This window comes from Dryobates pubescens, chromosome 1 (genome assembly GCF_014839835.1).
Source record: "Dryobates pubescens isolate bDryPub1 chromosome 1, bDryPub1.pri, whole genome shotgun sequence".
Lineage (NCBI taxonomy): Eukaryota > Metazoa > Chordata > Aves > Piciformes > Picidae > Dryobates > Dryobates pubescens.
This window is the reverse complement of record NC_071612.1, coordinates 57662197-57688789: the sequence shown is the minus strand read 5'-3', so window position 1 is coordinate 57688789 and position 26593 is coordinate 57662197. Positions and strand designations below refer to the sequence as shown.

General features: G+C 38.6%; 1 protein-coding gene across 1 annotated transcript in view; it reads right to left on the bottom strand.

Annotated features, from left to right (window-relative positions):
• Positions 1-26593, bottom strand: part of TENM3 (teneurin transmembrane protein 3) — a 481887-nt gene that overhangs the window by 151274 nt on the left and 304020 nt on the right. The window contains exon 5 of the mRNA XM_054166328.1: positions 24490-24699. Within this exon, the coding sequence (XP_054022303.1) occupies positions 24490-24699 (210 nt within the window). The remainder of the gene's footprint in view (positions 1-24489; positions 24700-26593) is intronic.

Here is a 26593-nt window from a genome sequence, read left to right as displayed (position 1 = left end):
CTTCAAAGATCATCTTGTCCAAATGTCCTGTGGTCAGTAAGGGCATCTCCAACTAGATCAGGCTGCCCAGGGCCACACCGAGTCTGATCTTGAATGTCTCAAGACGGGGCCTCAACCACATCCCCAGGCACCTTTGTTCCAGCATTTTGCCATTTTCCTTGTAAAGAACTTCTTCCTTACATCCAGCCTCAATCTGTCTTCAAAAAGCAGACCATTCTTCATCCTTTTGAGTCAGAAATGATCAACTTATGCAATTATTACTAGCTTCAGATATTCTTCTTTACTGATGGAAATCAGTGGAGAACTACGTTTTGAGTTCACAAATTGAAGGCTAGCTTTTTAACTGGGGAATTGAAGTTTTCATTGAAAGAAAGAAACCTCTGAAATAAAAATGGAAAATTCTGACTAAAAGACTTGGCAGGGGGAAGAAAAATTCCACTTTCTTAAATGCTGACAGGGGACTAAATTAAATTGAAAAATCTTTGAATACATAGTTAAACCTCCCTGTAAAATACATATAAAGCAATGTGGAGTATCCCATTTCCTGCTTTGCTCATGCAGCACCTTACTGCATAATTTGTGGTTTATAAATATGTTTTATAGAAAACAAGTACCATACTTCAGATGAAAGTAGACTACGTTGTACAACCCTGCCTCAGATAAATGTGTTAACATATGTATACATGTAGCACCACATGTTAAACCGGAGCATGGTATGCATTTTGCAATCTGATGCACAACATGCACGAGATTTCATAGCATTTTCAAGCACTAGATAATTTTGGTTGCTATCCAAAAATAATTAATTCAAAGTGAGGTAAGACTGCATATTTTTCCTTGTCTTTTGATTTTATTTCTTAATACTTCCAATAAAATAAACATTTGCCAAATCTTTTTCCTGTAGAAGCAGTTACTACTGTACAGGTTAACCCCCACCCAGCACTTTCAAAACCTTTAACATGAAAAAAAGCACTCAACAAGTTGCAATTATGCAATGCCTACAGCTGACAAGAATAGTACTGCAAAAACTGTACCTTTCTTCCCAACAGAAGAAATGCCATCTAAAGCCTCTTTTACTGCTTACTAAACCTGACTTTTACTGACATATAGCTGACATTCATGAAGAAGGACCTAGCCACCGGATTTCCTCAATTCCAAGAGCCAGGGGGAAAATTCTTTACTAATTAAGTCAACTGAATTTTTGTCATGGACTTAAGGTTATTGGTGCCTCTCGAACATTTTGCACGCTTAGGAAAAGAAAGCCTCTCGAACATTTTGCATGCTTAGAAACCCAAAAGTAGTTTGAAATGCCCCAAATTAGTTCATTATAAGTGATTAAAGTCTCAACCAATTTCTACACGCTCAGCCTTTCCCAAGTACACAAGGCCACACTAATAAAATCTGTGAAAGATAAGCAGGAATAGGAAAACGCAATATAAAACTTCTATGCACAAACAAGTGACGTTGTTTCATCAGATTTGAAAGAACTCAGATAAGAGGCATTCATGTTTTGCTTTTGAGGAAATGAAAAAGGAACAGGGCCAGTGAGATGAAAAGAAAACCACGAGGGGAAAAAATGGAAGAATTGCACAGAAAAGAGCCTAAATGAATTAGTACAAAAATGAGACACAAAAGTGTGCAGCTAAAGAGAAAAATGCTAAGAAAAATGAGAAAACACAATTTTATCAGAAAATTGCAGTTAATCAAACTTTTATGGAAAATACAGCCTTAACTGTAAAGAAGGAAAAAGAAAAGAAGCTTAATCCCAGCCTCTAAAGGTAAAAATTCCTGTAGGCTGCAGCCTGGATCTCAAAGTAAGACAGAAATAAAGCAGTAAGTCACCTCATGAATTTTTGTCTCTAGATCAATTAATTGATCTATGTTATCAAGTACAAGAAACACACAGACCATGAAAGACAGGAGAAGAACAAGCAACTAAACATTCAAAACAGCTTTTAAATACTTTTTTTTTTTTTTTCTCCTAACTGTGTCAGGGAACAGAAATGTGTGAGGGGGGAGGCCTCCACAAGAGCAAACTGAGGAACTGCTGTTCTCTAATGACTTTAAATAAGCTTTTTAGGATTACATGTGAATCAGAATTTTGCTCTTCCTCCTTACATTTAAAAATAAAACAACAAAACCCACCTAAAAATATTCTTTTGATTTTAATAAGATATCACTCTTTTCCAGTGACAATCATTGTGAAACATTTCTTGAAAGATGTTCTGGGTTTCCAGTACAGCTCCTTCCCTTTTAAGAAGGAAGACAGAATCATTAATTCTCAAATCAGACATAAACTGCAAACTGTTCAGAGTTGAAACAAACACTACCTTTCAGTCTGAATGTCTTAGTTCACATCACTCCGCAACAACTCTCCCATATCTAGCACAGCATTTGAAATATATCTATAGTAACTTCAGAGGTATTAAAATGCTATAGTAACTTCAGAGGTATCAGTGGACACAGAGTGATTTTACTAGATATTTGTATGTGTCCAGAATTTGTAATGCACATGCTCTGAAGGACAGCATTAAGCTGAGCAGGTTAAACTGTACTATTATTAATTATGAGACATAATTATGTCCAATAGTAGACAGTTTGGAGGGAAATTACAGAATTTTTTTTTTTTTTAAGTACAAGCCATGGCAAACTGTGAAAAGCAGTCTTTCTTACATTTAAACTCTGCATGTATTTTCATAAATTACTACAGGCTTTGCCTCTTTCTGTGCATTTTTTCATTACGTCCTCATTGTGCTGCTGGTCCAAAGCTGTTTCCAGCGGGTGATCTTTCACATCAGTTTCATAGATTCTCGCCTGAACCAAGCTCCTTAAATAAACATGGCTGATTCATGTCATAGTAAGCTCTTCCTTTTAATAACACTGCCATAGTTCTAAGACAGACACTGACAGAAGAGATAAGAGGAAATCACAGCTCACAACTACAGGCTTTGATTTAAGTAGTGAACTAGATAGTATAAAGATCCAAAAAGAGCAGAGTTAAAATAAATGGTTTTGAAACAATGGCAAAAATACACAAATAAGCACAACGCAAATCACCACCATGGTGCAGTGAAAAGTGGTAAGATCTTCCAGTACTGTTAATGAGAGCAAATTCCACAGTGCTCCTGCCTTCCAGGCAACTGCAGCAGCAGCAAAAGAGACACTGCTTCTTCTGGGCCAGGCAAAAGCTACCTAAAATGATTCATTACAATTCTGTGTCTTTCACCAGTATTAAAAATCCTGCAAAATACTTAGTTCTTAAAAAGAGATTTATATGAAATCTCCTAATAGTAATCTAATTTGTACACAAGTAAGTTGTGTGCAGGAAGTGTGTAAACTCTGTATCTATCAGCTGTCATTTCACCAGTAACAAATTTGTCAAAAATGTTTCTTGGTATGCTGGAGAGCACTTACACAGATAGCTTGCTCACCACATAACACTGCTGATTTATAAAGCAAACAATGCCCAAGCAAGGCTCACAAGATCTTATAGACAGAACCATAGGAGATATGAATGACTGTGGTGTCTGGAAGACTGCTGCCTTCTACTCAAGGTGGAAACATTCCTCTGTTGCTGGCATAATCACGCTGCCCCCACCTGAATATATCTCCTTGGTCCATCTCCTCGTTAAATGATCATAGTGGCAAACGGATGGTCTCAAGCAGAGAAGTCTGGTGTTTAACATGCTTTTATAACTACTACTGGGGGCTAAATCCAAACACTTCAGGAGAACTGCCTTGTGGTAAGACTGCAATCAGAAAATCTCTTTTTTTATTCCTGGCACAGCCTGTGGCTTACTGCATGATCACAAGCACCTTTCTAAGTCCAGCAGTTGTGCTGCAGAAGGTGGGTTATGATACCTGCCGAGGCACAGGGGGCTGCAGGAATCAATTACATGCTCAACGGCTCTTCACTGCTCTTGAAATGAAGGGACTTCTGCCAGTGAAACTTGAACAGATACAGCAGAAGCAACTAAAGGCCTCTACTCTCAGACTGAATTCACAGTGAAAAGCACACTGACCAATATGTTTGTGGAGAGGAGGAGGAAGGGACTTCTGCCAGTGAAACTTGAACAGATACAGCAGAAGCAACTAAAGGCCTCTACTCTCAGACTGAATTCACAGTGAAAAGCACACTGACCAATATGTTTGTGGAGAGGAGGAGGAAGGGTACATTGTGCTTTGCTGAAGAGTGAATGGGTGGGTATATCCAGAATATCAGATTTTTTTCTGTTGGATCAAGTTTCCACCATTTTTCCACAGAGAGACTGAGGGTTTGGAAACACATGCAACCCGTCGCAGCAACTCCCTGCAGAACTCCCTGCAGCCCCATTTCCCTGGCTCTGTGTACTTGTAAGCAAGAAAGACTTCACACACACATCCTTTCCCAAGGTGTGAGGTTTCACAAGTTACATGTGGCATTACAGGAGAATGTTTTGTCTTCCACAAAGATAAAGCAAGCAACGTCACAAACAAGGTAACATTTCCAGCAAAAGCGACTGGGTTGTTTTATACTCTCGGGTGAATTAAATCTATTGAAGAAATTCACACTTTGGAAACACATATGTAAAAAAACCCAAAACAAACCCAAACAAACAGTGAAGACTTCAGGGTGCATTAGCTGTAAAAATTACCTGGGAATGCAATGCTTTTAGAAGCTGCAAACAGAGACAATTATCATTTCTGAAAGCTGATAAGTAGCTGTCAGCAACTCCACCAGCAAGTTTAAGTAGACATCAAGCAGACAGATTATCAAGGTAACAGAAGTACTGACTAATTGTGTAGCCTAAACTGGCAAGAAAAAAACCAGGCCAGATGTGTTTATTTTTAAGTAAGTACATTCTGGTTCCAAGACTTCCTCCTTTAGTTGCTACCATTTTATAATAAAATCGACTTGTTCTTTTTAAAAGAACTTTTAAAAGTAAAAACCTGACTTTGTAGGTAGCCTCACACAGCTCACACAGACTTCCCAAATTTCTAAATACCAAGGAGATACTTGACGGAGACTAAGAACATTTTTAGCGTTTGCTGCAATAGTTACAAAATAAGATGCTTGCATGGTAATATTCTCCCAGAACAGCACAATCTTCAGGCCTAGTTATTTTATAGCTCTCAGTCAAGTTGAGGTGAAGACCTTCTAATTAATTTTGTTAAGTATGGAGTTCTTCATGGCATGCTACATGTACTATATGCTCTTCTTTAAAGACAACTAGAAAATCTGAAGCACTTCCACATTCAGCAATTTACATTCAGAACCTTTCCCAACGGTACAGGACTTCTCAGAGAGGCAAGGAATAATCTTCAAAGCACTACCCAGCCACTAGCCAAATCTCAATATGCTGGAAGCCTAGACACAAGAAAAAACAGAGACATGGCATAAAGCTTCTTTGGTGTTTCCCAGTAGCTTCTTTAAGTAAATGCCAGTTGACTGTTGTTTATGCTTCCAAAACATGCAGTTGTAGAAAAACATCACATTTGCCAGAGGCATGATTCCTGCTTTATGACCGTTTATAGTCAATCCTCACCCAAACGTAGGCTGTGGGGGCACTACTGAAAATTTCTTGTACTGTGAGAATGCAGATGAAAATCTTTTGTTTGGGCCACAAAAATAAGCCTTTCACATACTGAAGTGAGAGATGATGCTAACTCTTCCCTAGCAATTCCCCAAAATGAAATTTGATGGCTGATGAATTGCTGCTGATGCCATTGTGGTTTTCTGTAACAGTTACATGCACAGCTAATCGTGTCAATTTTCCAGTCCCAGCAGGTCAACTCATCTGCTTTGTGTACAACAGGGATGTGTGAACTCCTCCTACATGATAAACTTGCCACATATTCTAATTTACATTTGTACTTTGCTGAACACAGGCAAAGATGCCAGATTTATGCCCTAGTAGAGTTAGTGCTCAGGTGTTTAATGGCTAGGGCTTTTGCTAATGCCAGCAGTCTCTAAGAGCTTTTTAAAAGTTTCCTGACACAACCTGGGGAATTCTAGTTTGCTGGTTCACGTGCCATAAAAGTCAGCCCCAACTGGTATGTGTCTCATCTAGATCAGAAACAACTTTCACTTAACACAGAGATGCATTTTGAGTCTTCTTTTGATTTGAGGCCACAGAACAAGAGAGAATAGCAGACTAGTTTCTACACAGGTGGGTTTTTCCTCATTTACAGAAAGTAAAGTATCCTCAGTGTCTACCAATTAGCTGTTTGAAGCCATTTAATTAAGGGCTGAGTTAACCACATTCTTCAACTGTATTTATTTACCCTTTTTGGTAGGGACAGAGACACACACACACATAAAACACTTCCTGAGCAACTAAAGCGATTTGAAAAACAAACCTCAACAAAAATATTAAAGAAAGCTTCTAGGTTCAGTCTTCCTGCTACAAAGGTAAGAAGGTCTTTCCTGATGCCACGATTGCTTTTGCCCTTATGCTGGAACACATGGAAGACTACACAGCTCTAAGAAAGGCACCTACTCAAACAATAAAAAAAAATCATGTTGTCTTTGATATTTGCTATTTACTAGTTAATAGCTCCTGGAATATGAATACTTTGCACTATAAGTACTTGTGTACATGCATAAAAAAATTACTCATAATATAAACGTGTCAAAAGAAGTACATTTTAGCATTTCTTAATATCTACTATACTTGTGACATGTCCTTGCTATTTACTAAAACTCAGGTGAGAATTTACTGTGTCTGGTGTCACCTGTGATAATTTACATCTCCCTAGGGATAAGAGTGCTAAGCTGTCTTCAAACCACTTATTCTTGGCATCAAAATGGAGCAATTACAACTATGTCTCGCACTTTGTCTTTTAAGGATGTGTCATGTTTACTGCTTGCAAGAAGAAAATTACTCCTGCAATGATGTTTTTTAAAACCACTGGATTCAATCAAAACCCAATGTCCTGGCTATAAACGCCAAAGTTGAATTTGTTTACAGCTCCTGTCTCCCTGGCGTGGAAGCACAAAATCCCCAAGCAGGAAAGTATCCTTCCCCGACTCCGTGTCTTAGCGAGACAGAGAGCACTAGGAAATTTCATTCAAGGGTTTGGGAAAGCATCCACTAACATTTTGCTTCTGTACTAATATTACTAGGTGCTGAGCTAGAAGTTATTATTTAAAATGAAACTGCAGCTATAAGGTGCAATCTCCAGAACTACATGAGCAGCTAATGAGACTTCTAACTTGTAAAATCATAGACTTAGTCCTGTATTGCACATGCCTAACACACAAATGCAAAGTTCACAGTAGCTTGGATAAAGATCTCTGAAATATTTAAGAATGAAAAGAAAACTTCAATAACTATCTGCAGAAGCGCAATTAGGAAACTGGTCTTCAGCTGCAAAATGAAAGCGTAACACTGAATGCATACAGCTGTCCAGTAAAATACATCTGTTGCATCAAATGAAAGATATGATAATTATGAGTACTTTCCATAAATCTCCAAAGTAATATAATAGAGAAAAAAAAAAAAAGCCAATAAAACACAAACAATTTCGGGAAAAAAAGTAACTTGAACTACTACTTCTGAAATACAGAATTATATTGGGCTCATTAACAGTTCAGAGTGTTGTATTAATGAGTGGAAATGATGTCTTTATAAGGTTATTTTCACAAGGTACCTTCTTCTACAGAGTCTGTGACTCCTTTCTACATACTAAGTAAGAAAACTGCAACAGAAAAGCTCTGTAATTTAAAAAAAAAAAAAGGGGTATAGAGGTTTGAAGGATTATAAAACTAAATGTGAAAGTCACTCGCTTTTTTATTTTAAATTTGCATTTCTTTTTTTACTTGATTGTAAATCTTAATACACCCTGGGTAATTCACACTGTTCTGTTACACAGCATCTTATTGCATCATACACTTAATAATGATACCCTGCACATATGGCATTTGGTTGAGAAATTCCTAGACTGATCAACTGATAATACAATCACAAGCAACATTCTTTTGTTTCTAAAATATGAGGAGGGATTAACAAAATGCTAAGTTGTTTTCCTAGTGCTTTAAGTAAAGCAACTTAAATATGCCCCTTCTTAAAAAAATAAAATAAGAGTCCCTAGGCAATGAAATCCTTTAAGAATGCTAACACCTGGGAAAGGAATAAACAAAGCACAATAGCAAACGTATAGGAACAGCCACTAAGACATGTCCAAGATGATGCTACTGGCATACAAGAGAATTACAGAACACCAAAGAAAGAGGGGGGAGGGAGAGGAAAAAAGACTGACAAGGGAAGGACAAAGGCACCCAAGAGGAACCTCTGTCCTAGGACATAAAAGCAGCAGCTATTCTGTTTTACTAATTTGCTTCAAAGAGCAATTCTGCTTATTTTCAGATCACGTTCCAGGGTGCCTCAGAACTATATTGCCTGTATTTTCTTTTCTTTCAAGTAGACTGGTTCCAACCAAAGTACCAGGACACTGGAGGAGATCCTGGGATCAGTTCTTTATGCCACATGACGTTCATCTGCTCTGCATTATGCTGCCAGTTAATTCTCTCTGACTACTCAAACCCTTTGAAAACCTCCAGTACAACCAGAAGACTCCTTTGCAGGGCTGCCATACTTGTGCTTGGAGCATATGTGGCCAAGAGTAGAGTGCACCTCAGAGCAGATGGAAAGGCACATCAGGCCCACTCATATACTGCTGGATGACTACTTAGGGTGACAAGAGCATAACTACTGAATTAATTGCTGGATAAAACTAATTAATGACCTTTCTGAGGTGACACATAGATTCTCCACTCCAGGAAGACTCTCAGGTGTGACCTCACTTGCACACAACATGGGAGTCACCAAGGCACTGGTGTGCCATCTACATGGTACTGTTTTGTAAAAGCTTCCATGTATACCATAAAATGCTCACTGTTTCTGCCAGCACATCTAAACTCTTTTTATCCTTTGTCCAGCAATTAATCATTCAGCTCACATGTAGGCACAAATGTGGCACCACCACTGCAATCATAATCTGATGCCACTCTAATATTACAATCCTTCCACTTAGGCAAAAAGCAGTCTTTTACACACAGTAATGCTGTTGAAGTCCTACTTGCTGACTGCTTGGCACCTCTTGAACAAATTTCTTTCTCTAATGGGGCTACCTGAGCATGAAACACTCCTAAAGCTGCTTTCGATAATTCATTTACATCATTTATTTCTTCAGGAGAAATCTGCAAATCCAAACTTGACTTCTGTTCAAAAGCACACTTTAAAAGTATCATCTAATAACATCAACAATATTCTGGGGGAAAAAGGGTTAGGTCCTTATTTATAAAACATATTCATTTCTATTCCAATTGTTAGCTTCAGCTACTTAAAATTCAGACATTTGCACAGTTCTGTACATTATGAGCAGGAATATCAAATTGTATAAAGTGGAAATAAAAGAGGTGGAGAAAATGGTTGGGGAAAAGCACAAATCCAGATGTCAGCTTTTGGACAGTGGGCATAAAGAACCACTTGATATCAAACTCACACATTAAAGACTGTGGCATTTCAGGTTAAGTGTAAGCATCTTACAGAAGCCTGAAACCAGTTACTCTCTACTGCAAAAGCGGTCACATTTCAGGAAATTAACATCATGGCTGTTACCAACATCTCCTTCATTTCTGCTTTTAATCCTCTTACAAGGATATTAAGGTATCCAGGAATATCTCAGTTCCCTGGGGCAGGACAAGTAGCCCAGCACCCACAAGTTTAAGATTATCCTGCACTGTTAAAACAACTCCAGACTGATACTCTTTTGTATCTTTATCTTCCATTGTCCTCATTGCACCTGAAAATTCACCCATCAACCTGAGCAGACATTAAGAGAAAAGTCTGTCGTGTTTTTTTGATCAGTTCTCATCCCCTTTAACAGCTTTCCTGCTGTAAGAGGGATCAGAAACAGGCAGGGAATTAATTTTCATTCTCAATTATAAAGGAACTAGATTTGTAGGTATTTATGCTTGTGTGTTTGCTGATATTTCTACAGATGGTTGGAATAAGCTCAGCATAGCAAAGAAGGGTTAAAATAAAACTCTGGATAATGAAGACTGTAATATGGATTAGAACCATAATTTTTATATTTTGTTTCAAAAAGCATACATGCTGCACAGCACTCCATTCCTTTAATGTGAAGACACAAGTATTAAAAAGAAATACGACATCGTTATTTTAATTATGTAAAACTGTAATTGGCATTTATTGCGTAGGGCTTCGGAGAGAGAGGAACATGGGATGAAAAGCTGATTTTTTCATTAAAGAGCTGCCCCAAGGCAGATACACTCTGAACAAAGCACCTTTTCATGAGATATACCTGTCCCATGGAGAGAACAACAAAGGGCACGAGGAAGGGAAGGTAGGAAGCCTGGACAAGGAAAGAATGCTATGAAGAGAGTCCATTAGAAAAGAGAAAAAAAAGGATGAAAGAGAAAGTAGGAAGTGAGATGGAGTGGCATGGTATAGTTTAATAAAGTTTAAATGGCTTAATAAGAAAAAGAAGCCTTCAAAGGTGAAGGGGCAAAAAGAGGGACAAGAAGAAATAAGAAGAGCACGCTCAGTGGATGAGAAGGATTGAAATTATGATGGAACAAGACAAAAAAAATCCTCACCAACCAATGGGAAGGAAAAGGCAAAAAAGTCACCTCCATGCATATGGATCATTTCAGTGAGCCAAAATGCTCATGCTTAATTGTGTTTGTAGTATCCTACATTTAACTATATGTCATTTCTCAGCCCTTTTGGCTGCTTAAGGAGCATTAAAAATGCTCCTCCCATCAGCTATGGAAGTAAGGGCAGACTACAGGACTTGCTCATCCTCACTTACCTATTCCCAGCTTTGTCCCTATGGGGCAGGTAGAAAGAGCCCAGAAAGAACATATCCCTATCTACTGTTCCAAGATGGGGGTGGTATCAGAAAATAAATTAGCCCCTAATCAGTTGTATGCTTTTAGTGGAATGAGGTATTCATGCCTGCCTCTCTGTAAGAGATAAGAACATTTGACAGTAGTGGACATTGCTATAGTGGGGTGGATGATCAGTCCTCATTATTCATTCATTTACTTTTTCCACATTGGAGAACTGCACTTATGATGCCTGTTGACACTTCACAGCAATAATGTAGCAATGTGCCATCATTCATACTATGGTAAACAATGAATACACCAAGAAAAAGGGATCGAACTTTCCAGTGCCTTCTGTGGATTCAAAATTAAGAGTTTTTGATGCAGCACCACTTGACTTCCCTTGTACCTCATCATCACTACTAATGGCCATATATGGCAAGGGGCAACTTCTTTCCCTCTACGTATCTGGATAGTGCAATGAAAGCAGCACACCATATTAACATTATTAACCTACAAAGCAGCAGCAGAGCTTTGTTCTTCAAGGAAGAAATCATGGCAAGTTTGGTAAGATTACATAAATCTGCTATTTATGTCAGCAGAGAGCATGTTTCTTAATGGTGGAAGTCTTTGTCACCACTTTAAAATTCTGTTGTAATCAAGAGAGTATAGTAAGAGGAAACAGAAACATCAGCATACTGTAACTACAACTTTATTCCACCAGGCTCAAGTCCTTAACTGCACTTGTGTAAATTTAGAGTCACCAACTGCCACTGCTAGTCAGTGACTGTTTAGTATTCACGTTTTATTACTGTTGGGCAAATCTTGGGCAGAGCACCATACAAGAACTTTGCTAAAGCATGCATGAACAATATTGAAATGCCCCCAACTTTCCTAGCACAGTAGTAGCAAAGGGTACTTGTTTCTGGAAGTGTGTGGTTAAAATGCTTAAATTCAAGCGTTTTATTTTTTACACACATGAAGGGAAAAAAAAACCAAACAACCCAAACCCTGGTCTGTTGTGGCCATGACCATAAGGAATTATTATATGGTAATGGAGCAAAGTTGCATTCAAAGTTCAAGACTGAGTCAACAGAAATTCCAGATATGTAACAGAAATTTTGATGTGAGTATTATTAATGATAAAGCAACCGCACAGACCTGGGCAGGCTATACTGTTTTACTCAAGTATTATATTGCCGGTCTTCCTCTGCAACACTAGTCATTTTAATGTCTAGCTAAAAGTATAAATAATTGTAATAGGGGAGGGAAGAATTTCCCTTTCAAGCTCAAAACTATGCAAGTAGACTGATTGATTCCTCCACCCTACCCTGGAATGTCCCTCAGGGCCTCCTGTCCCAGAAGCCTTGCAAAGCAGTTTATTCTAGAGGGCTTTCTGGAAGCTAGAGTTTTAAAAATATCTAACCCATGCTCCCTCTCTGCCTTTGGGTTTACTCTCTTAGGCACACAGTAGCCAGAATTCACTACAATTAGGGGAGACAACAAAGACTTGTAAATAGGAGACTAGACTAAAATAAGAAATAACGCAACTTGAGTGAAGAAGGGATCCACACAGGATGCTGCAGAGCATTCTGATGCCAATTATTTTGAGTTATTCATACAAAACTGTAAACAGAGAGAAAGATATTCCATAATACGAGCCACCAATTAAGGGCATTGTGGAAACAGACCAGGAAGGGCATCTGAAGAAAAATGCTGCAGTGAATTTTGAGAACTGTACATTACAGGGCATAAGCAACAGATTTATGTTTTCTCTTCTGAAAAATGCATTATAAAGAAGTTGGAAATGCAATAGAAAGAATTACAATTTTTAGAAATTAGAATTAGAAAGAATTTCATTTAATTAAGTATGTCAAAAATTATGCACACCTGGAGACAGGTAAGAGCTAAAGGACTCGGATATTGAAGCTTACAAGAGACCAGTTATTGTTTCTACCAGTGGATACTTATTATCTAAGCATTATTTTAGATGCTGATGCCAAGAAGATGAAAACTGTGAAGTGTTTTTTAATTTTTCATTACCCGTAGAAATTAATTCTACGCTAATTAATGAAAAAGGGATATTTGGACACTTATCCAATGTTCAGAACCACAAGCAACTTCCTTCCTTATACAGCGCTGCTTTAAGAATCTGTATCTTTCTCCTTTTCCATTTTTATCATCTCCATCTAAAGTGCCTGCTGGCAAATCAGCAGCATGTCAGAAACGGGTGAAGAATATGAAGATATACAAGTGTGGATTTCATGAAGTCTGCTGCTCTCACTATGGTATATACTTTTGGCCAGTAAAACAATGTAAGTACTTAGCTCCAAAACCCCATGTTGTGCATCTCATCCCAGTAGCAATTACAGCAAGAGTCCAGCTGTAAAAACTTGATGGAGTTGCTGTGCAGATTCAAAGAATCAAAAGCGCAATTCATTAGAAGTGCTTCACTTGCTTTTTGATGCTGGCATACACAGAGAGAGGGGTGCAAGGTCACCCCTACCCTCGCCTTTTCATTGCTCAGCAATAGGGCAAGCTACCAGACAGTAATCCAGAGACTCAAGAAATACCAGTGACAGTATTTACAACCTTTTCTGAACATACTGCAGGACACCAGGAGGAGAAGGAAGGGAGCATTCCAGTTTTTGGATGTAAGAATGAACAGAAAAGCAAGCCTTGCACACCAACTACTAGCAACAAATTCAAGGGAAAGCTTTACCCTTCTTTGAAGCTTTCTGGATGAAATAAAAGATTCAAACAGCAGCAGCTGAGATTTTGCCCTCAGTAATAGTCAAGTCAACCTTCTGTATATTCAGCTCTCATAACATATGTTTTTTGTACAAATAAATTCCAATATATGTTGTTTGAATAGGTACTGTGGTGTTAAATTAAATCTCTAAGAAATGCACAGAGGATTATATTTAAAAGAATATTTCATGTGCAGCCTCCAGGCTATGGCAATGACAGGGTAACTTTACTGCTGATTATTGCAAACCAGAGTAAGTATCAACACAAAGACAAACAGGGTTGATGGCAGAATCTACAGTAAATGACTTGCTTTCAATTTGCAAGTACCCTGCACTTCACAGTATTTCCAAATTGAGGGATTTTTTTAATGATAATGTATCCTGTTACATACTGCTATGAGATTTATCTTCAAGAGAAGAATATCAACAAAGAGGCTAATTAATTCAGTTTTCTGTTGCTGTGGCAGGGATACTAGCGTAAAGATACAAACTTCCCATGGAGGGGATATTTGTAGTCCTTTGTAAATGATCAGCAACTTAGCAGACAGAAACATCCTTGGGTAATTTTTTGTTTCCCTCCTGGCTCAGGTAACACATCTCATACCTACGAATTCTAACAATTAAAATAATTCTACCAATTACCTTGCTACATTCCAGTATGCATAGTCAAGTATGTAATGCAATAAACTATGCCTGAATGGTCTGTTTACCCCACAGCAAGTTACAAGGAAAACTCTTTCCCCTTAAAGGACTTGTCTCTTTGGAGCATGCAGGCTGGCAAAAAGCCAAGGGAAGCTGGTGCTTAAGCAACCAAGACTGAGCAGTGCCTGTGTGCATTGCAATCTCAGCCAACCGCAGTAAATGTTATTGGAGTTTTTGTGCTGTAAAATTGCTGCTTTCATGCCCACTGCATCTGACAATAGGAATCCTTGGCCTTGCATGAAAGAGAAAGGATGATGTGCCTTCTAGTCAGATCTCTGCATCCTTAAAAAGCAGGATTACTACTCCTTGTGTACTCCTAATGGTTTAGTGACAAAGAAATTCATGTCAATTCTACAGTCAGACACAGAGAGATACCAAATGGAGAAGCCTTTTGTGTATTATGCCGAAGAGCAGAGAAATGATGCTTTAAGCAGCGTTCTCAAGCTTTTTAAATAATTGATAATATTTCATAAGATAGAAGATGTTAAATGTATCAAATCTTCAGCTCTTTACTTTTCAAACCAATCATCCAACAAAAATACGTATTTTATTGCTTGGTGACAAGCACAAAATTTTCAGTATTTCTCCTGTGGATGACTGAGGCAAGCATCTGCCAGCACAGTTTGTGAGAGCCCCGATCATTTCCAGCAAGTAGCATGTTTAAAGCATTAAAACATCAGCCTCCAACTCACAGTTGGCCAGAATAGAGTTTAAGTGGAATTCCAAAGCAAACAAAGTGGCAAGACACTTCTTTTTTTCTTTCTTCTTTTTCCTGCAGGGACTTTACATTACTATAGAGTAATTATTATAGAATCATAGAAAAAGTAGTATGTTGCATTACAATTACTTTACTCCTGCAAACTCTCACTGGCAGCCTCCATTTAATCCAACAGCAGCCTGATTTTGCGCAAAAGCGAAGGATCAAGCCCTAGCAATTATCAGCATTCAACAGAACTAAGGAATACATCAGGTGTTTTACACATTTGCAGAGCTTTTTAAATACAGCTGTAACCAAAGACTCAGTATTAGCTGAAGGAAGAAACTTTTCCACAATCAACAGGACAGGATAGTACATGCTATCCTTACTAAATTAATACATTTTCTACCAAGCTGACAGACATTTGGTGTTCTCTATCTTTACTATGAGCATGACTACATAATTGATTTTAATTCAGCTAAAACAAAAAAACCCTTAAATTATTGACCAAGCTTTCACCTTTTTTTCCTTTAAATCGCTGCCCCCCCAGTGAGAACAGTCTAAAGACTAAGAAACAAGAAGCTAAAAAAAATTTATGTTTTTATTGAAACCTCACAACTTTTGATTAATTTTATGTTTCTGAAAGAACTTTCATATTCTCAAAGGTACCAAGGCTTGGTGAACATTACAGCTGATAAGAAGTGCTAAAAACTGTACCGGATAAAACTGTAAGGTCAGGCTGCTGTCACTGAGTGATGAACAAATAGGAACACATGTTAAGATCATCAACCCTCTCTTCCTAGACAAGGCTTTTTAAAACATATTTTGTATTGTGGTCCAGAATTAAAAATACAAACTCTTTCCCTGAAACAAAATAAAGAAATCCCATAAATTCAATCCCATAAGTTAAATGCAATGATGTCAGATACTTGGTCTGATCCTGACCTCAAACAAATTATTTGCTGTGTGCTTGCACACTGTTGGTACTTCTGGGAAGTTAGTCAAAGCAGTACCTAAAGAAAGCCTTCAGCTTTGTAATTCATAATGAAAATAAACTCTCTATGTGACTGTTTCCTTCTCCTTTTACTTTCTGTATTGCAAATTAACTTCTACCATATATCTGTTAGAGCATATTTTTTACCACAGGATCAGTACATCCTTGATCCTGATCTCTGCTTCAGGATTCTTCTGTTAACAAACTGTGACAGAATTTAAATCCAAGCTCCTTATCTTGCAATTAGGAGTGTCTGCTCTGCAATCACGCTAGCGAAAGGAAATGATGCCTGTGCAAGAACTGGAAATTCCAGCAGGGAAGGGATGCATTTTTGACTCTCATGTTCATCTATACTGCCAGGTATACGTTTGCTTAGTTTAAGTGATCTGACATTTGGATGCACGCAGTCTTCTTCCTTCTATAAAACCACATTCTGCTTTTATATTTCACTGTACTTCAGAATCAATTTATCTTCACAGATTTTCTTAACTTGCAAGATTTTTTTGTAACATGATTTTTGATGGGGATGAGAGAAGGGAGGAAATGTCTCTACATCAGATCATATCCGCAGTACGATATACAGTTGGCACGTTGTCCCATCTGGCACGCGTTCGAGTATAAGACAGATAATTTGTCACTCTGAATCCTTTGATTTGTGAAGAGGTCGAAATCATCTTCAGAAAGATATTTTGCAGCTAATGATACAGGAGGTGTGGGGGAGACTGTTCTATGAAGGCTACAAAGGCCACAATCTGAAGAGAAATAATTGGTCTTGGCTCTTCTATTAAGTGACAGAGATCGAAAACTACAAAAATCTTCTAGAGGAAGACATGACTTAGTCAGATATGAGAACTAATTGCCCACCACTTTGCAAAATTTGATTTTGGGGGGGTGAGGGTGAGATTGGGGAACTGTAATTTGCTCTTGGCAAACAGACTGAATGCTTAATTAAACTGAACAAATGTACATTTTTGTACATTATGGGAACAATGTTGACAGAAGTATGGCTTAAAAACCAGAGAAAGTGGATAAAAAGATGGATTTATGAAATTGAAATCAAGTATCAAAAAGGCATCAAAAATAAATTGGCTAGCATTCAAGACCCAATTTTTAAGTTTTAAAAGCAAGTATATTTACCCCAAGCACATGGAAGAGATAAATTTGTCAATCTGTACCTGTAGGGCACTGGCCTTCCTGCATTGTCTGATTTTTGATCATAAGAGATTAAGCGCTTCTGTAGCTACCAAGGAAGCCTGCATGAAGGGCTACACAGCAGTTGAAATATAAACAGTCCCTAACCTCAGAAAAAAAGTTATCATGTATTTTTATAGAATGAACTTATTCATATTCACAGAAAGCTTGTCAAATACCTTTATTCAGCATCACCAACATTCTGAATGTATGGGTGTATGCCCAGAAGACATTGGCAGTTCTAATTGAAAACAGGCAACCTTATTCTGCAATTTTGCAGGATACAAAATGGTCCAGGAAGAGGGAAGGGAAAGTGGCTAGTTTGCATATCATTTATTGCAGAAGACATGGACAATTTCCAAGGGAAGTTTGGGCAACAGGATGAATTTTCTGCTACCTTTAAACAGGCAATGCACTGAAAGGTACAAGCTGCTAATGAAACACACTTTCGATTGTTTAGTATAATGATCTCTGTTACCAACTACAAACCCAAGTATACCTGATTGAAAAGGCACACAGGTAGTACTAGAAACAGACCACCTTCTCCTAAGTGAATGTAGGTTTGTTCTCAGCAGTACAACTGTTGGGTTTTTGTGTTTGTTTCCCCCCCCCCCCCCCCCAATTTTTTATTCTCCTTTCATGTTACAAAGTGACAGACTTTCTGTCGCTTCCCATTGGATAGACACAAATATTTTAACAAAAGTTCACTGCTAGATAGTTTGTCCTGATAATGTGCCTAATCTTTTCTTTCCTCTCTTTATTTTCAACCTATTGCTTTTCATTATCCTACAAGGCATACAACATGCTCCATTCCATCTTGGGTTGTTGGTTTCCCTTCATCAGTGCTTAATTAGTGCTTAGGCTATGTAGTGAGTTGAAGTTTTATTCTCTTACCTATTCCCATATATTAGAATCATACAATCATTTTGTTTCTAAGAGACTTTTCAGATTATCAAGTCCAGTGTTAACCCAGCACTAGTATCTCACCACTAAAACATGTTCCTCAGCACCACATCTATACATTTTTTTAAAGCATCTCCAGGAATGGTAACTCCACCACTTCCCTGGGCAGCCTGTTCCAATGCTTGACAACCCTTTCAGTGAAGAAATTTTTTCTAATACTCAGCCTAAACCTTCCTTGGCACAACTGGTGGCTGCTTCCTCTTTTCCTTTCACTTAGTAATACATCTAACCACCTAATTGCTCTTGTCCAAATACATCTGAACAGTAGAATAAACAGCGATAATTCTGGAAGTTGTAAGCTCCTTCACAGGAGCTTTGAAAAGCAACAGGTCCAAATTCAAAACATATATTGCACTGATGCTATGTCTATGATCCCTTCTTTACTGATCTATTTGTATACCCAGTTCAAACTGTTCTTGTTAGAAAGAATAGAGTAAACCAGGTTGGAAGAGACCTTTGAGATCATAGAGTCCAACCTATCAACCAACACTATCTGATCAACTAAACCATGGCACCAAGTGCCCCATCAAGTCTCCTCTTAAACACCTCCAGTGCTGGTGACTCCACCACCTCCCTGGGCAGCACATTCCAATGGGCAATCACTCTTTCTATGAAGAACTTCTTCCTGACATCCAGCCTAAACCTCCCCTGGCACACCTTGAGACTGTGTCCTCATGTTCTGGTGCTGGTTGCCTGGGAGAAGAGACCAGCCCCCACCTGGCTACAACCCCCCTTCAGGTAGTTGCAGAGAGCAATAAGGTCTCCCCTGAGCTTTCTCTTCTCCAGGCTAAGCAACCCCAGCTGCCTCAGCCTCTCCTCATAGGGCTTGTGTTCCAAACCCCTCACCAGTTTTGTTGCCCTTCTCTGGACACGCTCCAGCAAGTCAACATCTTGCCTAAACCAAGAAGCCCAGAACTGGACACAGAGGATGCTTCAAATTTGTCTGATTAAAATTATCTCACCATTTTCCCTCAGATGTTTCCTGAATATTCTGCATCTCAGACCAGATTACATTTTTCAGTTCCCATCTCACTTTATTAGTTTCTAGCCATACAATTAATGATCTTTCCTTGTCCTTTTCTATTAACAATTTGTCCCCAGCTGGCACTCAGAACTCTCAGTATTTAGTATCATTAGGAAGTTTTATTAGTGCCATTTTCACTCCTTCATCCATATAACTAATGCCGATGTTAAATAAAACCAAGATTATAGCATATCCCCATCATATCTTCAACACAACTCCTAGTATGATCTATTATTCTTAATTTATTATCACTGGCTATTTCAAACCAAACTGGTCTGAACTAATTTTTTTCAAGCAGCATGACTCAGGACCAGTATCAGAGGTGAATAAAAATTTTATGTACTGATACAACAATGACAAAACTAAATTTGTCATTAATTAGAAGAGATTAAACAACATACAACAATGTAAACAAGGTGTGTGGACACCCTTGGAATTTCCAGAGAATTCAGATGAGCTGCCAGTTCTCATCATGACACGAAGAAGCTTTTAAGCCTTTGATCTTGTGCCATCATGTTTTTGTTTCCTTCTCCCATAGCACTTTTTTCACCCCTGTTTTGTTCCCCAATAATCAGAACTAAACTGTTGTTGATTACAATGCAGGAAACAGCCTGGATGCTAAGTTCCAGTTCAATAGTACATGAAGTTTCCCTTGTAGCTGACTATGGCAAAGCAGGGATGGAGTAAGGGCTGGGAAGTGTTTTGTAGGCACTAAAGCAGGACTGCCAGCAAGTTCCATTAAGTATTTCCAACATGTTGGCTAGGACTGACTTAATTTGTTGAGTTTTTTCAGTGTTCAGAGGTCATTTCCAAACTTCTCACAAGGCTGAGGGTTGTTGTTTTTTTGGGGGGGAAATAGCATTGTCCTGTTCTTACCCTCTTAAGATCAGGAGCTGAAGCTGCAAGAGTAAAACATTCCTTAAAGTCACTTGACACTTCCAGCAGCTTTTAATGCTCATCCCTGTACTTTCATTCACATTTCACTTCTGGTGGGAAGGAAGAGGCAGAAGTGATGAGAAGAGAAAATGTCAGATTGGTTAGTTATGATGGTACACATTAATTGAGGTACCTGTGCGGAAAAATAAAACATGATAGTTGGAGGAAAAATCAAGTGCAAAAAACCCCCAAATCAGCCCCTAATAAAACTCACACCTATGCTTTGTACATGTGTTGCACCTGTTCATTGCTGCTCCTAGGCTACAGCATGTGGCCTATATTCTCTCATGTGCTATTATAAAAGCAGGAGGTGCTGATTTTGGCTTCTTGACATTACGGCATGATAAAACAGTAATCATTTCTGTATGACAGATACTTTAATATAGCTTATTCCATCAGATTCTAATGAGTCATCATGAACAAAGGTTCTTAAGTTACATTTAGAGAAGAATTATGCCACAGAATTGTTGGTGTTTGTAGAGTGACACGTCATACAATTAGACCTCTAGATATGAACAGATCTGGTATGTTATCACTCAATCAGCCTTACTAGATTTTTTTTTTTCCCCTCTTTCACAAATTAAAATTCAGCATTGTGCTCTGGATTTCCAGTATTTTTCTCCTTGCAGGAAACCTTAGCCATTTTCAACTGAAAAGCCCATCAATCTGCAACTCCCATGTGGTTGGAGCAAAATCTTGTTTATTGTACATCACCTGGCAGATCCTTGATCAAGGACAACTGAAAAACATTTCATATAATACAGAATATTTTTTTTCCTATCTTCCCATCAGATGAACTATCATCACAAATTGTTATTAAGAAATATGAGAAACTTGTACAACTTAGATGTTCAAATGCACTGTGCAAATGCTTCTGTGAAAATATACCTTTCTCTATTTTGCATTTGATGATTCTGCCATAATGGTTCCCATTTACAGGGCAAAAATCCTCAGATCTGAATTTCTAATTCACTTTTCACTTCTATTAGCAGTAGAAAGCATTAACATTTAACTCTATCTCTCATTAACCAAAGAATTTAGCACTGTATTTCTCATTATAACACATGTCTGTGTTGAAAGGTAAGCTACCGTTAATTTCAATAAATTCTCCTCCAGTTTCTGACTAATCTCTAGGTTTTGGTGAATAAATTTTAAGAAGCTTATCAAGATGCCTAAATACAGCTTTTGCATGACTTCTGTTGTTTACAAGCAGATTACATTGCATAAAGAAACCCTCTTCATTTCAGTCACATTGAAGAATCCTCTTCTCCTGGCTTTTAGTTCACTCTCCCTCTTGATTAAGCAAGTGTTCCTCTTCCCTGCATATTTAGTCCTATGCCCATGATTTGTATAACCAGTTCACTCTTCTTTCTCAAAACAATGAAACTGGTAAATTGTTCTGAAATCAGTAGACAAATAGGCTAACTGCTGGAACAGTCAGTATACTGAGCAGCACTGCAGAGAAGAGGAACCAGAAGAGTAAATTTGAGGTGCTATGTAAGGGAACAGTGTTATGACCAGTGCTCTCAAAATCTATCTTCTCTTGAATTTGACAACCCACTGCTTTAAGAGAAATTAAATGATTCCTAGTGTACTGTTCACAGCAGTCCTCACCTGGATCTGAAGTTTTAAGGCTACCAGCAGTATCTCCAAGAAGTCCTCCACTTCTGATGTGGTAAGCATTTGCAAACTGATTTTAGTAATTTTAATTTCTCTTTTAGCTAATTCATCAAATGAAAGCTAATTCCCATTGGTTAACAAAACAAATAATCAAACACAAAGGCTTATATTAATGGAACTCTAAATATGTAATCAGATGCTTTAAATTTGGAGAGAATTAATCAAGTGAACTCAAACTAAAGGGAGACTGGTGTTTGCATGGACTGAAGAGAGGGTAATTTAACGTGCTAGTCACACGAAGTCAATATAACTCAAAGCAGTTCAATAACGTAACGTAATGCCACTGAGGGAGGGGATCCTCAGTCAGCTCCACCACTACCACTTGGAGACCAGAGCCAGCAAAAGATGCCTGGAGAACTGCAGGTCAGCAGGAGAAGACCTGAACTGCAGCAGAAAGGATTTCCAACCAGTAAGGCAGCTTCAACAGGGGCCCAACTTAACTGCCTCTACGCTAATGCCAGGAATAGGGAATGAACAAGAGGAGCTAGAGACACCTGACATTTGCAAGGCTGCAATATAATTGGCATCACTGAGACATGGCAGAATGACTCCTATGACTAGAGAGTTGGGATGGAGGGTTACAAGCTCTTTAGGTAGGACAGGGAGGGGACAGGCAGAGGGTGTGTTGCCCTTCGTATCAAAGACCAGCTGGTGATCGTGGAGCTCCACCTGGATGGATAAGAAGATGACTGAGAGTTTGTGGGTCAGAATTAAAGGCAGGGCAGGGACAAGCAATATTACAGTGGGAGTCTGCAACAGGCCACCTGACCAGGAAGAGAGAGAGGATGAGGCTCTCTACCGATAGTCATGGCCATGCATTCACATGCCTTGGCACTCACAGGGGGACTGAAAGACAGACTGAAAGAGTTTGGGTTATTCAGCCTGGAGAAGAGAAGGCTCTAGGGAAACCTTATCACAGCCTTCCAGTATTTGAAGGAGGCCTGCAGGACACAACTATTAGTACAGAAAGCTTACTTCATCCAGATGCTACAAGATAAGACAACCAGTTGAAAAACTAACTTCCTTGTGTGAAAGTGCTACACATGCAAATAAGACTACCAAAGGCCACGATGACGTGATATTAATTTTCCAGGGTAACTTTGGAAAGTTCCACATACTGGTAAAAAGGTTACAGAACAATGCAAATCATTGAGTAGAAGAAAGCTGTAGCTAATTTAGGAATTATTAGCTTAGTTATTAAATTCTGCTCCTGCAGAACATACTTTATCCTCATCAAAGGCCAGCAGCATAAGATATGAGAAACCAACCATAAGCATATCAAGTAGATATTCCAAGCAATATTCAATTACTTTCATCAGATAATGCAAATCTTGACCCTACAGGTGACTGCAGGGATAGAAGCCCACTACTGTAAGACTTATGGTCTTTGCCTTGTCCAGCAGAGAAGCAAAGAAACCATACTTAAATATGGCAATTCCAAACATAGTAGTAGTGATTAGCACATTGAAGCACTTCTAAAGACAAATCTAATCTTGTGTAGAGAAAGATCACTAGCTGTAGTACACAACTCTCAGCATTGCTAGATTAGCAGTGTACATACATCATCAATTTAATTCTGACAGTGGGAAGCAGAAACTGCAAGCACTTCTACTGCACATATACACTGAAGGGGCAAATGTCAGAAATCTGCAGACACAGGACAGGGGAGCACAGCAGGAAGAGAGGGGAGAGATTCACTGGATATGCTGGGATTCTCTTCTGCTTAGCAAAAGTCCTAACAAGAACAACTCAACATACATCGGTCTTCATTACTGTCCTGCCTGTTCTGGAAAAATCTCCTTATTTTGTCCCGTTGAAAGGCCAAGACTCAAAGGCAGTGTTTGCACTCTGCAAAATAATTCTGACCAATCAACTCATGTGCAATCTCTAAGGAAATATTTCTTTAACCCCGCTCTAGTGGTTCATCTGCAGGTGAGCTCTTTACAATCCAAAGACAGAAATGGTTCTTAGAAAATGAAGAAGTTAGGTCTAAGCTTTGCTGGGAAAGTGCTGTGAATCAAGAGATTATTCTTCTGGTCTGTCTACTCCAAGAAAATCTATTCAATACTGTGGCTATAATATTTATGATTAAAAAAAAAAAAAAAAGGAAAAAAGGAAAAATGTGTTTTATTGGGGCATGATATGTAAGTGGGCACTGCTGTTTCAAGTTCACATCATTCCTGTTGGTTACTCATACAGGTTGGGAGGAGGAGAAACCTGCAAACATACATCTCAGGAGCCACTGCTGCCTTCTCTCACCACCCAGCTCTTCTACTCTAGATCTCTTTCCCCAACACAGAGTGCCTTATTCCCTAAAGTACAAATCCCAGCGAACCTAGGCGAACATCCAGGACCTGCTGAATTTGATGTAGTAGTTAAAGAGAACTTTCACATTACTCTGAAGCTAAACATCATGACTGTTTAACCAACTTCAACCTAAAGGCCAGTCACTTGCTAAAAAATATATTACGTAATAAATTATTAATGCCTATTGCTTAGTTTAAGTACTGCATTTTATAATAACCTAAACTAGCTTTTATACATCAGAAGCAACTGTCTACTAATGCTGATCCTACACTAAAGAAGAAACATAATTTGTGATACTTAAAGGAAAAGCAGTTTAAAACACAAAGTTATTTGGATATATGTAACTACTATTAGGCAGAGGATGGAAAATAAAAGAGTATTCAAACTATGGACGAAGTGTCCTCTTCTTACCATGACCTGGGTCAGACACTGAAATAGCACCAGTCTGTACTAGATATGAGTTGGCAGTATAGTCCTCATCTGTATCAGAGTCCTGAACTGGCTGGGTGGCATTATTACTTAGTAACCACCTTTGGTTGTCATGGAGATTGGGTGATGGAGGAGGGGAGTGTAAATGTTCAGTAACTGATGGACTAGATGAGGAGGATGGCATGGGAGGACCTATCAAAAAACAAAACAAAACAAAACAATGACTTTAAAATATGGGTCAAGATATCATGTGAACAACAAATAATTTATTTTTAGCATCACCAGAAAGCGAATACTGTATTTCAAACAATAAAAACAGATGGATAAAGAAAATTGCCTGTAATAAACTGATTTACATGCTTTAGAAACAGTAACATAATGTCATGACTTGCTATTTCACTGGACAGTGTCTAGCACTACATGGAACTTCAATGTCTCTGCAACATGGAATGACAGAGAAACAGATGCCAACTGAAAGTATTTGCTGTACCACCATTTGGGAAATATAGTACTTTCTATTTTTCAATCCTCTAAACAGAAGAGCTGTAATACTTGGACAAGTACAGGGCTGCTTTTCTTCAGTGGGACACCCCTGTCTAAAAATCTACTTATGGAAGAAAATAATACGTGTAAGCATAGAAACAGGAACAGTTTTTCAAGCTCATAGAGGGAAATGCATAGCCCTCAATTCCTACCATATTATACTAACAGGAATTTAAGTATTTAAGTGTGGGGTTTTTTTGTTGTTGTTGTTTCCCCCTCCCCAGTATTTCTCAGACACATATACTATTTAAAAATCTGTTAAAATGTTTCACCTGCCAAACTTGAGTCCATCAGCACAAGCTGCTTTAAACATGCATAGGCTACCACTACAAGCCATCTATACATCTTGAAATTATCATAAAAGCACAATGGAGGAAGACATATTTAAATAAAGCTTTATCATATCATAACAATACTGATAGTCCTTCAGTGAAACAGTAATTAAATTCAATAAGCAGCAGAGAGAGAGAGACCTAATTTACTCTCTGAATATATTGATTCTTTTTAGTATTTAGTCAGAACAGATCTCTGTGAGACTGAGATTGCTGGACTACTTTTGAAAAAAAACACATTGTGTTGCTTGTAGGTAGGGAATTGTACCAGAAAAATGAAGGAGCTTTATTACATACTTTATGTTAAAAAAAAAAATTAGATTAACCTGTATGGATACTATTCACAACTATGACAGTAAATTTAAATTAAAGGAAAGTAATTTCATCATGCAATAATTTGTTTTTATGGTATTTGGTAGTACAGTTATGCTGGAGAGGTGCAGCACCTCTCAATGTTATACTGAAGTTTAATGCAATAAATCATATGGCACCAATATCTTGAATTCACTTCCCTCCCTCTCCCTTGTACACTGGTAGATTAATGCTGATTAATTTTTTTTTTCTTTCATATTCAGTTTATTCCTCACATTGTGTCTTAAAGATCTCTAAACCACACTGCTACGCCCTAACCAATTGCTTTCCCATAAAAACCAAGTGGCAGCCTCATCACAAAATGCTTGCTTAATTCCGTCCTGTCATTTATCACAGTATCACTAAGGTTGGAAGAGAGCTCGAGGATCATCAAATCCAACCTGTCATCACAGACCTCATGACTAGACCATGGCACCAAGTGCCACGTCCAATCCCCTCTTGAACACCTCCAGGGATAGTGACTCCACCACCTCCCTGGGCAGCACATCCCAATGACGAACAACTCGCTTGGTGAAGAACTTTCTCCTCACCTCGAGTCTAAACCTCCCCTGGTGTAGCTTGAGACTGTGTCCTCTTGTTCTGGTGCTGGTTGCCTGGGAGAAGAGACCAACCCCTTCCAGGCTACAACCACCTTTCAGGTAGTTGTAGAGGGCAATGTGGTCACCCCTGAGCCTCCTCTTCTCCAGGCTAAACAATCCCAGCTCCCTCAGCCTCTCCTCACAGGGCTGTGCTCAAGGCCTCTCACCAGCCTTGTTGCCCTTCTCTGGACACGTTCAAGTGTCTCAATGTCCTTCTTAAACTGAGGGGCCCAGAACTGGACACAGTACTCAAGGTGCGGC